A 12,567-nucleotide genomic window follows, 5' to 3' on the forward strand; every position below is an offset into this window, starting at 1 on the left:
TCTTCACAGATTTATGTCTTTAATCCATCTCTATTTTGTATGTGGTCAGAAGAAGGAATCCAACTTAATTTTTTAGAGTTAGTCAGTTTTCCCACATTATCCAAAAAAAAAATGACACTTATCTTCAATCATTAAAATGAAGTCCCACCCGTAACCTACATCGAGTTCCTTTTCATACATGTATTTGCATTTTTCTTCTGTATTATATAATTTCTAAAAGCATAGTTTGTCTTAAACAAACCCATTCATTACAAAGTAATTGATATGTCTCTTAATCTTTGCTCCCCCCTCTATCTTTTCTTCTTTCAAATACGTGTTACAGTGGTTTCTTTGTACTAAAGATTTGGGTAGAGTTTGGATTTTGCTGATTGTCTCCTGCGATGTTGTCTAGTATGCTTTCTTGCTCCCTGCATTTCCTGAAAATTTCTAGTTAAATCAGATTCAGGTTGGAGTTTTAGGAAGGGGAGACTACTTCCTAGATGGTGGTGTGTATTTGCATCTAGTTGTTTCTTTTGCTGATGTTAGCAGCTGCACTACATTCTCATTAGGTGTGTTCTGTCCCCTTCCTGCTACACGGGAAGCACTTGGGATAATACATGCTGTGTTCATCACTTTCTCCCCATCACCGAGCACCGTTTCTGGAAAACCAAGGGATCCAATATTATCTAAATTTTTAGTGAATACAGGAGCTCATGGTTCAGACTTATCTCTTCTACTAACTCTAATAGATCATGGACAAGATGCTTAATTTTTGTGAATCTTATTTTCACAGTCTGTAAAATGAAGGGATTGGCATTACCATGGCCCCTAATGTCCCTTGAATGATTCTACAACATGGTCATGCAAAGGTCAAGAAGATAGGCTGTCTTTTTCCTCCAGAAGTTGCAAGAACCAAAGAATTCCATTCCATGCATATATACTGACCAAGAAATGTTTTCTGGGGGGACTTTTTTGTTTTTCTTTTTGCAGAAACACATTTGATTTGGGCAATAAATTTGTACTTAGAATAGAGTAGCGTTTGTTGGTTACATATATCAAAATGAAGCAATGTTCAATTATGTTCAGTTCCATTCCATGATGGACTAGAATATAACAATATAATACATATATTATAATGTAGGTATGCACATGAACACATATGAATAACTAATTTAAATTCTGCTAAGAAAAATGCCAAAACCAAAGAGACAGGCCTATTGTCTATAAACAAATGCATGTATTAAGTAATTATAAAACCACCCTCCATCTTTCTTGTTGTTGCCGTTGTTTTAGAAACACGGGCTTGCTCTCCGGCCCAGGCTGGAGTGCAGTGGTGCAATCATAGCTCACTGCAGCTCAAACTCCTGGGCTCAAGCAATCCTCCGACCTTAGCCTCCTGAGTAGCCAGGACTGTAGGTACATCTCATCTTTACTGGCTAACTTTCTGCTTTTTAAGAGACAGGGTCTCGTTGTCATCCAGGCTGGTCTCAAATTCCTGGCCTCAAGAGATCCTTGCACCTGAGCCTCCTGGGTCATTGGGATTACAGGTATGAGCCACCACACCCAGCAACCTTCCATTCTTAACCAACTTTTGTTTAATTTCCAACAAATAACAGGAAAAACAAACTGTCCACCTTGAAAATAATGACATAAAATCATATTCATCTTTTTCCATATATACACATGTGTACACATATAACTTTTATTAAAACAAATATACACAAGCAAAGATCCCATTAAAGTTCATCCTTGGCAGTAACAAGGTACAGATATGAGTAAAAAGTAGTAAAAACATGCAAGTTTACTACATCATGGGCTATGTTTTCAAAAATACAAAATCAAATCATCTTTTGGAAAAACAAGCTTCCTCAACTTTTATTAAAATTTATATCCAGACTGCAAGAAAATAGTTACCAGTATAAAACCATATCAGAACTCAAGTTAACATCTTATATTTAACTACTTTGAGTTTCCTAAACATTGTCTAAGCAAACACTTATTCTCCAGCACAATGGTCAGAGAGTTAATGGAGATACAATTTTTCTAGGCAGAAATCAGTTATGTTCTACTATGCAAACCAAACAGTTGAATTGATTCTTATCCTTGTATCGTAAGCATTGAGGCTCATCCAGTATTTATTAGAATGGTGCTTGGTGGATAATCACTAGTCCCTTTGTGCACCAAAACTCAAGAGTCCTTAGAGGCTTGTTCAACATCATCATAGAAAGAGAAGCTACCACTCATTTTTTTATTCTAAGTAATTTTCTCTACTTCTCCTTAGCAAACTAGACACATCTGCTTCACACACTGCAACATAACAGTTCTATCAGAAATTAGAGCACCAGATTATCACAATAAAAGGACAAAGACAAGTGTCTCCTTTCTAAAAGCAATGGTAATCAATTGGTTTTAAAACAGCCACGTTCATCATATTCTCCTGTAATCGGAACACAGAAATGTGTCCTCATAATCAAGGTACTCTTTTCTAGGAACATAGCATTACTTCATTATTACTAACAACACAGCACAGCACCTAAATAATCTTTTATCTCTTCAAAGCTGTAGAGGCTATTCATATTGCCTAAGATCAACAACATTACAATTGAAAAAAAAAAAGCAGCTAGCTGGCTAAAACACACACTATGCACACACACGCACACAGACACACAACCATACACAAACTTGGTCTCTCACATTAAACTCTGTAACAGTAAAAAACACTCCTAAATAGTTGTTTCTATTAAACTGTTTCTGTTCCAGAGAAGAAAAATACAATAATATATATGATTAGGGGTCATGATTCTAAAATCATTAACTTTATATGTTTTTTATGATTGTGGTCCCATCAATTTAAATTTTCCTTTACACTTTCAAACAAGGTGGCCGCACACTCGACTCCATTGTTCTTCTGGGGGTAGACAAGCGTGAGGTGACCCCAGTTAGTGATGCCCCAACAGGCATTAAGTTGACAGCACAAGAGCTTCCATCGCAACCCTCTAGACACTGCAACCGCCACAACAGTCTCTTGGTACTCATTTAGTGTCTTACTAAACGTTTACCTTGTCAATGATCATTACATTATGTGGATACTAAGACTTTGGTTAGATATCTCTACCTTTTGGCCTTTGTCTGTATTTTACAAATTTAGTTTACATTCAATCTTTGGTCTTCTAAAAGACCTTTGGAAAAATAAGTACACGCTTATCAGCAACATAAATATTGGACACAACTAAAATCACTTTCATTTATTCCCTAAATTCTCCCCCTACAAGTTCTGGAGATTTCCAAAAACTTGTAATCAACATAGCAAAGTGGGTGCTACCATTGCAAAGATTAGAGCACTTTTTTTTTTTTTTTTTTTGAGACGGAGTTTCGCTCTTGTTGCCCAGGCTGGAGTGTAGTGGTTCGATCTCGGCTCACGGCAACCTCCACCTCCTGGGTTCAAGCGATTCTCCTGCCTCAGCCTCCTGAGTAGCTGGGATTACATGTGCCTGACACCACTCTCAGCTAATTTTTGTATTTTTAGTAGAGACGGGGTTTCTCCATGTTGGTCAAGCTAGTCTCAAACTCCCGACCTCAGGTGATCTGCCTGCCTTGACCTCCCAAAGTGCTGGTATTACAGGCGTGAGCCACTGCACCCAGCCTAGAGCATTTTTATACTGTACACAATAACTTTTTTAAAAAGAGATGCTTTATTTTCAAGCATAAAAGTAGAAAAAAGTAAAAGGAAGAATGGAACAAGAAATTTTGAAAATTATGTTTTCAAAAGAAAAAGCTGCTTATAGATTATGCTCACGTAATTCTCCAATATAATAATTCAGTCCTTTAAGATGACTTAAAAACATATTCCAAATGTGTTTGCTTATTCACAGTGAAATATTTGGTGATGAATCAGAGGTAGTCCAAAAAATGATCAAAATTCATTACCTAACATTCATGTTGAATGTGTTTAATCACTAAGCAATTATGGATTTAATATCTAAGACTGATTATCCAGTCAAATCGCCTCCCAGAATATTTAAAATCAAGTTGCTCTGCTGCTTTGTCAGAAAAATATGTGACTGCTTATGCATGTCAATGATTTACACATACACACATCTGGTAATGAGACATACAATAGAGCAAACTGAAGTTATTCCTTTCCCCAATCTATAGTATCTATTAACTCTTTAGTTTTAAACAAAGAAAAACCATATTTTATTTTATTTATTTTTTATTGTACTTTAAGTTCTAGGGTACATGTGCACAACGTGCAGGTTTGTTACATACGTATACGTGTTGGTGTGCTGCACCCATTTACTCGTCATTTAACATTAGGTATCTCTCCTAATGCTATCCCTCCCCCCTCCCCCCACCCCACAACAGGCCCTGGTGTGTGATGTTCCCCTTCCTGTGTCCATGTGTTCTCATTGTTCAATTCCCACCTATGAGTGAGAACATGCGGTGTTTGGTTTTTTGTCCTTGCGATAGTTTGCTGAGAATGATGGAAAAACCATATTTTATAAGACTATGAAGCTTACAGAATATAGTATATGGAGTATGTCCCAAACTTATCTGTTCCAACAGGTATAAGAAAAATACAACAATATATGTTTAAAAGTTACATTCACTAAAGGCAAAAAAGATAATCCTACATGGTTTAGATTTTCCATAGGAGAATACAACTGAAGCAAGCTCTGCAGTGATAATATTCAAATAATTTATGTAAATTAGAATAGTCAAATGTTTCTGTCTATGCAATCCAACTGGATGGTAGTGTAGGTACTTAAATTATGGAATGCTTATAATTGCACAGCATTCCAGTAACTGATAGAAGAAAAGACAATGATAGATGCTGATCCTTATTCCACGTCAAATGGCCTTGTATAGACTTTGCCTAACCAGAGTCTCAGATCCCACTGAGTGCTTTTGAAAAGGGGCATTTTTCCCTGTTATAACACAGGTACTATTTTTGGCCTCACAAAGCCTCCAGCCTAGACAGTGAAATCCCAGCTATAGACACATGCAAATAATCCTCGAATTTGCAAATATGCCACAGAAAATATCGTTCTCTCTTTTATGTCAACCCTCACATCACCACTAGTACTCCCGTAGGCAGAGGAGAGACTGGCAAAGATTCTTTACACTGGAAACAAGTGATTCTGATAGACTGCAGATACTTACCTCAATACAGGTTGATAGCTCATTAACACAGCTTAGCAGATTTCATGAAAAAGTCTGCTTCCTGGCCGGCGCAGTGGCTCATGCCTGTAATCTCAGCACTTTGGGAGGCCGAGGTGGACAGATCACGAAGTCAAGAGATCGAGACCATCCTGGCCAGCATGGTAAAACACCATCTCTACTAAAAATACAAAAAAAATTTAGCTGGGCATGGTGGCACACACCTGTAGTCCCAGCTACTCAGGAGGCTGAGGCAGGAGAATTGCTTGAACCCAGAAGGCAGAGATTGCAGTCAGCCAAGATTGTGCCACTGCAGTCCAGCCTGGTGACAGAGCAAGACTCTGTTTCAAAAAAAAAAAGAAAAAGTCTGCTTCCTTGAATAAGGAGCACGTGTCCAGTGATGCTACACGATACTACCCAGGTGCCCATTAGTACTATGCAACAGTCATTTGGTAAGTCCTAATCTAATGGTCTTGAAAGAGTTAATCTTCCAAACAGACTACAAAATAGTTTGTACACTGAAAATATCAAGCACAACTGATTACATATCTGAGTTTTTCAAGAGGAAAAAAACACAGAGATAAGGATGCTCTACTTATTGATATCACAGTGAGGAACCGGAGAAAACACCTCGAATGATTATGAGACTTCTACATGGGGATTCTAGTAGGGGAAACCTGGGTATTTTACTTTGATCTTTATGAGTAGCTGTTTCATTGGCAATATTCTAACTATCTGATGGTAGTGGAAAATCATTTCAATATTTGAAAGTTACATACTTGATTTTCAGGTGAGCTACTCTTGGCAATTTTTTAAAGGGCATAGTTTTCTATTCACTATGTTTGCTGACATACAATTCAAATATAGTACAATACAGAAATAAAGACATAAAATTCCATAAAGAACAAAGGAATCATACTGTGTACACTTAGCAACATAGTAATTCATACCAAGCATCAAGAAAAGAGTGTAAAATAAACTGCAAAAAGCGCTCAGTTGAGCATGGTTGATTTTTTAATTTTCGGTTATCTGAAATTTGGAACACTGGCCTAAATATTATCTTTAATATTTAAATGTGATTTTGATAAGAACTCAGAACTTTTACACATAAATGACTTGGGTAAAGTTTTGGAGACAATTTACACACACACACATACACCAACAATGACAAACATAATTTGGTGTTTTCCAAATATGCTTAATGAAAAGAATCATTAGCAAATATATCCAGATAACTTTTTGTCTTACATATATAGTTGCAAATCAGCAATTTATTCTAGTATGTGACACTTTGCTACAGACTTTTAAAATACAAGAAAACATGGTTATCATCTGTAGCAAAACACTTGATACGACATATCTCACAGTAGTCTCAAATAACAATTTGGGGTAAACTGCTGCCAAAGTTTATGAAACCATAGTTTTGTGATGCATTTTTTCTCTCTCAGACTTTCAGTACTATTAGGGCAGTGAAATTCTAAAATGAATTACTGAAGAATATTGTTTTGCAGTATCTATAATAGAAAAGCTATCTGGTTTCAGTTATTTACTTGCACAACTGAAGTGTCCATCTAGAACACAGTCAGCACCGTATCAAACAGTCTACAGCAACTTGATCCTTTGTCATTTTTAACTGAGCTCATTCGACAAATTAATGAATTAACAGAGATCAATTCAAAAGAGCTGCTCAGTGACACAATAATAACAAGCCCAATGTCTAATAAAGTTAAATAAAATTTTATACATAACTGCTGCTTTAAAATCCCAGGGTAATTGACACCTGAATAAGAGCTCTGTAATATAATTTAGTTCTTTTTATTATTATTATTATTGTACTTTAAGTTGTAGGGTACATGTGCACAATGTGCAGGTTTGTTACACATGTATACATGTGCCATGTTGGTGTGCTGCACCCATTAACTCGTCATTTAGCATTAGCTATATCTCCTAATGCTATCCCTCCCCCCTCCCCCCACCCCACAACAGTCCCCGGAGTGTGATGTTTCCCTTCCTGTGTCCATGTGTTCTCATTGTTCAATTCCCACCTATGAGTGAGAACATGCAGTGTTTGGTTTTTTGTCCTCGGAATAGTTTGCTGAGAATGATGGTTTCCAGTTTCATCCATGTCCCTACAAAGGACAAGAACTCATCATTTTTTATGACTGCATAGTATTCCATGGTGTATATGTGCCACCGTTTCTTAATCCAGTCTATCATTGTTGGACATTTGGATTGGTTCCAACTCTTTGCTATTGTGAATAGTGCCACAATAAACATATGTTTGCATGTGTCTTTATAGCAGCATGATTTATAATCCTTTGGGTATATACCCAGTAAGGGGATGGCTGGGACAAATGGTTTTTTTTTTTTTTTTTGAGGCAGAGTCTCATTCTGTAGCCTAAGTTGGAGTGTACTGGCGTGATCTCGGCTCACCACAACCTCTGCCTCTGGGGCTCAAGGGATTCTCCTAACTCACTCTCCTGAGTAGCTGGGATTACAGGCGTGTGCCACCATGCCCAGCTGATTTTTTGTATTTTGTTAGAGATGGGATTTCATCATGTTGCCCAGGGTGGTCTCAAACTCCTGAACTCAGTTGATCTGCCGGCCTCAGCCTCCCAAAGTGCTGAGATTACAGGTGTGAGCGACTGTGCCCAGCCTATAATTTAGTTCTTTATCTGGTTGCATGCACAACTTGTAATATAGAGCAGCAAACATTTATGACCATGAGTATAGCTACCCAATGCTAACTCTGCCAACTGAAAGGTTTGTGGTGTTGGTTGTGGTTGTGATTGTTGATGAGCCATTAACTGATTTATGTTCAGCCTTTCCCTCTGTAATAAGAGGCACTCACCCCACTTTCATTGTTTGTTCCATTTACCGAAAAAAAAATTGTTCCATTTGCTCATTTATAAATAAAATTCTCTATTCATTTTTCTGCTAGAAATCTTCAAAAAGTGAAGAAGAATGCAATTACCCCTTTTGTGGCACTCATTTACAATAAAAGTTTGCACACTCCTCCCCCTGAATGCATTCAGCAGCTTACTCTCACCCCAGCCCTGAACCGCATTCCTCAGTTAACATGTAACTCTCCATACATTCTGTACTTCTCTTGACTAGCAGAATTGGAGGGGTTTATAACGCTGACAGCACATTAGCTCAGAAACTATGGCAGCAGCCAGGTAAAAGTTGGAAGTTTCCTCCACCACTCCGCTTTTCCAGACATCTGTCAAGAGCGAGGCCTTGCGCAGCGCGTGCATCTCACCCGGAACGTGGTGCTTTTTTAAACGGAGTCCACCTTTACTACATTATTGTTGGTCATCAGTGGAGACGGTTTGCATTTAACCCTATCGGCCACGTCGTTAGAGCTGTCCACAAAGAACATCCTGGCTGTGCAGAGCGAGACTATAATTCTCCTGTATTCCTTCCTGAAATTTTGGTTCAGTAGCCCGTATATAATGGCATTGAGGCAGCTGTTGAAATACGCCATGTAGTAACTGGCCACAAACAGCCACTCCGGGATCCTAGGCACCATGCTGGCGGGGTCAGAGGCCACGGCCAGGCCAATGAAGTTCAGAGGAGCCCAGCAAATGGCAAAAAGGACAAAGACCACAAACATGGTGACAAAATTCCTGAAGTCCTGTGGTTTCAGTTTGGGTTTGCGGTCAGGTTTCACCCTCTGTCTGACCTGGAGAACCAGGATCCATATTCTCAGGTAACAGAAGATGACTATGATCATGGGGACGAGGAAGTGGAAAACCACCACGGCGATGGTGTAGGCGGAGCTGACGGACTGGGCGAAGGTGCACGAGTAGATCCTCGGGTCGTACTGGAGAGTCCCTGCACGGAGGTTGGGCAGGACGGCCGCCAGCGTCAGGAGCCATATGAGGAGCACGTAGCAGAGGGAGTTCTTGCTGCTGTACAGTTTGTCGTACTTGAGACTGTGGCAGATGTAGCAGTAGCGGTTGATGGCGATGCCGGTGATGTTGAATATGGAGCCGATGACGCTCAGGCCCATCAGGAACCCACTGACTTGGCAGTGCAGATAGCCCAGATTCCACCCGTTGTGAAATATCGACATCAGCACCAACGGGTACGGATAAATGGCCACCACCAGGTCTGCCACCGCTAAGCTCACCACAAAGATGTTTCCTGAAAGAGAATCGTTTAGAAAATACAGTGAATACCAGTTCACAGTGGGTTTTCTGTTACAATTGTTAAAGAAGGAGCTGCTTCTGCAGCTCCGATGACCTGACGTCATAGCGGCGGCCGCACTGCAAATGAAGTGGAGGGCGTTTCACAGGATGCCAGTCCCCTGCCGCTCCTGACACATCGAATCCGCTCTTCACACATTCCCACCTCCCCAGAACAGGGCCTGTCCCATGTTCAAAACTGCTGTCTTTCAACCCGTTCGGTTTCTCATCTCTTAAAAAGTCCTGAGATCAGAATGCTTGCACGCCATCTGTTGTTCTGGAGCCTTCTACATCACCTGAGAAATCTCATATGATGTCAAGCCAGCCACAACTTCCTTAAGTTCAAGTCTTCATTCCCTCTGTAGTCCTTCAGCAGCTCTCAGGGGGCCTCTAGCTTCTGTTCTTGCTGATCCCATAGAGGGGGAGTTAAGGGCAAGAGGGATCTGTCGTCAGCCGTCTGGATGAGAACATGGCTTCACTCCTTACTAACTGTCCAACTGGGGCAAGTTACTTGATCTCCCCAAGCACCTGCCTCCTCCCCTGGATGATGGGATAATGAGCAGCTTCCTCTTAGGGCTGTGGTGAGCACGAGATGAGACTATCTGTGGTGAGCGCCATGTACCGTGTCTTACACCATAGAAATGTTCTTATTCTACAACTCCCTCACCTTGAACCAAAGGAAAATGCAGAAATTCTCTTAGATCTTATAAAGAACTTACGTTACAAAACTTAAACCCTAAATAGTCTGTTAATTTTCTCAATTAATATAACAACACATATTTAATTACAGAAAAAAAAACCCTAGTCACTTTTTTATTTTTATTTTTTTGAGACAGAGTCTTGTTCTGTCACCCAGTCTGGAGTGCAATGGTCCGATCTTGGCTCACTGCAACCTCCGCCTGCAGGGCTCAAGCAATCCTCCTACCTCAGCCTCCCAAGCAGCAGGGACCACAGGTGCACACCACCACACCCAGCTGGTTTTTGTATTTTTGTAGAGACGGGGTTTTGCCATTTTGTCTAGGCTGCTCTCGAACTCCTGGGCTCCAGCCATCCACTTGCCTCGGCCTCCCAAAGTGCTGGGATGGCAGGTGTGAGCCATTGCTCCCAGCTACATTAGTCAAATATTATGAGATGTTCTGCAAATATGGTTTTTTTCTTTTGCGGCTCTTCTGCCTCTGTTTCTTACTATTCCTTCTGCCTCGAATGGCTCCTCACATCAACTTTCTAAATCCTGCCCATTCTCCCAAGTCTATCTCAAATAGAAATGCCAGAAGCCTTTGCTCATTTGCCCACCTAGTGGTAAGAGCTTCCTCCTTTGAAGGGTCTTAAAGCACTTTATACTGCTTTTTACTCAGATTAAATTATAATAAATTCAATTCAGTTTACATATTAAATGCATATATTTGGTGCAGGGGGAAACAGGAATTGAGAGACAGGAAAAGCCAAAAAGATTACACTAGAGTGGCTGGGCGCAGTGGCTCACACCTGTAATCCCAGCACTTTGGGAGGCCAAGGTGGGTGGATCAACTGAAGTCAGGAGTTCAGGACCAGCCTGGCCAACATGGTGACACCCCATCTCTACTAAAAATACAAAAATTCGCCGGGCGTGGTGGCGGGCACCTGTAATCCCAACTACTTGGAAGGCTGAGCCAGGAGAATTGCTTGAACCTGGGAGGCAGAGGTTGCAGTGAGCAGAGATCGCGCCATTGCACTCCAGCCTGGGTGACAAGAGCAAAACTCCGTATCAAAAAAAAAAAAAGAAAAAAAAGAAAAAGAAAATTACACTAGAGTAAGCAGCAGCACCAGAGCATGCACAGACCAGAAGCAGTGAGGAAAGGGGTGCGCTGGACAGGGACAGAGGGAGCCCCAGGTGGAAGGACAGAAGATTTTGCCTTCTATTCTATTGACCTGTAGGCCAGGCTTCCCTGTGTCTCCAGATGGTGGCCCTCGTGAGTACATTTCCTCATATTTGCGTCCTAGACCACACCCAATAAATACAGTGACTTTTGCTCATACACTCAATGAGTTCATTAAACTGTCACTTCCCAATATTTGAAATGAGACAGCCCATAGCAGTCAAGATGAGAGAAAGGTAAAATTTGTGCCATTTATTTAGGAATTTCAGATAAATTGTCATAAAAGCAAATACTTTAAAAATTGGTTGTATTCGTCCAAATTAAAGTTACAAAGGCAAATTTATTTTCCCACAGATCACTTTCAATTAGCGTTGAAACATTTAAATTCCTAAGAGGTGTATTTTAATAAATTATTTAGCTCAAAATGTTTAATGCTTTAAAAGTATCTATAATATGTGAAATTCTGTTCCAAATCAAACTGTCATTGTAACAGCACATTTGTTCCCAGAGTGTCATGATGACAAACTGGCCTAATATGGATTTATTTTTAAAAGAGCTTAAAAATGAAATCACAAATGATGTCATAAATTTCTTTCATGGCTCGAATACCCTGCCTCATTTATTTTATAGTAATTATGTTGCATTACAATTCAAGCAATTACATTAATTAGATCATTAATTCTTTGAATTAATCCCATTTTACAAATCTTAGTGAAAATTAATTAAGCCACAGACTCCCCACAGGTGCGGCTGTCAGGTAGCTCACATAAAGCTTTAGCACCGGTGTTCATGTGTGCATGGGGGGTGTGTGGTGTCTGGGGGGAGAAGGAAAAAGGGAATTTCCTTTTTTCTTTTATGAACTTCACCAGATAAGAGTCATTAAATCATCTAATTATAATTATACACATTATAAGTTCATCTATTCCATTCTCAAATCTATGTAACTCCAGACATATGGACAATCTACCCATTTTTACAGATATCCAGGACTGTATGCAACAAGCTTAATAATGCATTCTGAAATGTAAAATAATGTCTGTTCATGTCTAACAATTTCTTCTCTGTTGAATATAGTTCCAATCCTTACTGTGGCAGAATCATAGAATCATAGGATGTTAAAATTGAGAGATGGGTTAATGATCTCCCTGAATAATTCCTACTTTTTAAAGATGAGAAAACAAAAATATAGAGTTAAATTGGATGAAGTCGTACGACTACTTAGTGAAAGAGTCAGGATTATACCAATGCTATGAACTGGTGAGTGTTGTTCAATGTTATTTCCCTGAGAAAGCTCCTGTGCTCCTACAGATACGAGACTCAGAAACTGGGCCCTGTGGCTACGTCCTGGCTTACAGCCTCTCCAGGCACAATTCTAAAGAAGC

At 39.8% G+C, this 12,567-nt stretch overlaps 1 protein-coding gene across 1 annotated transcript in view; it reads right to left on the reverse strand.

Annotated features, from left to right (window-relative positions):
* Positions 1-1,665: 1,665 nt before the first annotated feature.
* The window catches only part of MTNR1A (melatonin receptor 1A), a 34,080-nt gene continuing 23,178 nt past the window's right edge, over positions 1,666-12,567 (reverse strand). The window contains exon 2 of the mRNA NM_001428016.1: positions 1,666-9,288. Within this exon, the coding sequence (NP_001414945.1) occupies positions 8,420-9,288 (869 nt within the window). The 3' untranslated portion in view covers positions 1,666-8,419. The remainder of the gene's footprint in view (positions 9,289-12,567) is intronic.

The sequence above is a fragment of the Pan troglodytes genome, chromosome 3, assembly GCF_028858775.2.
Source record: "Pan troglodytes isolate AG18354 chromosome 3, NHGRI_mPanTro3-v2.0_pri, whole genome shotgun sequence".
Lineage (NCBI taxonomy): Eukaryota > Metazoa > Chordata > Mammalia > Primates > Hominidae > Pan > Pan troglodytes.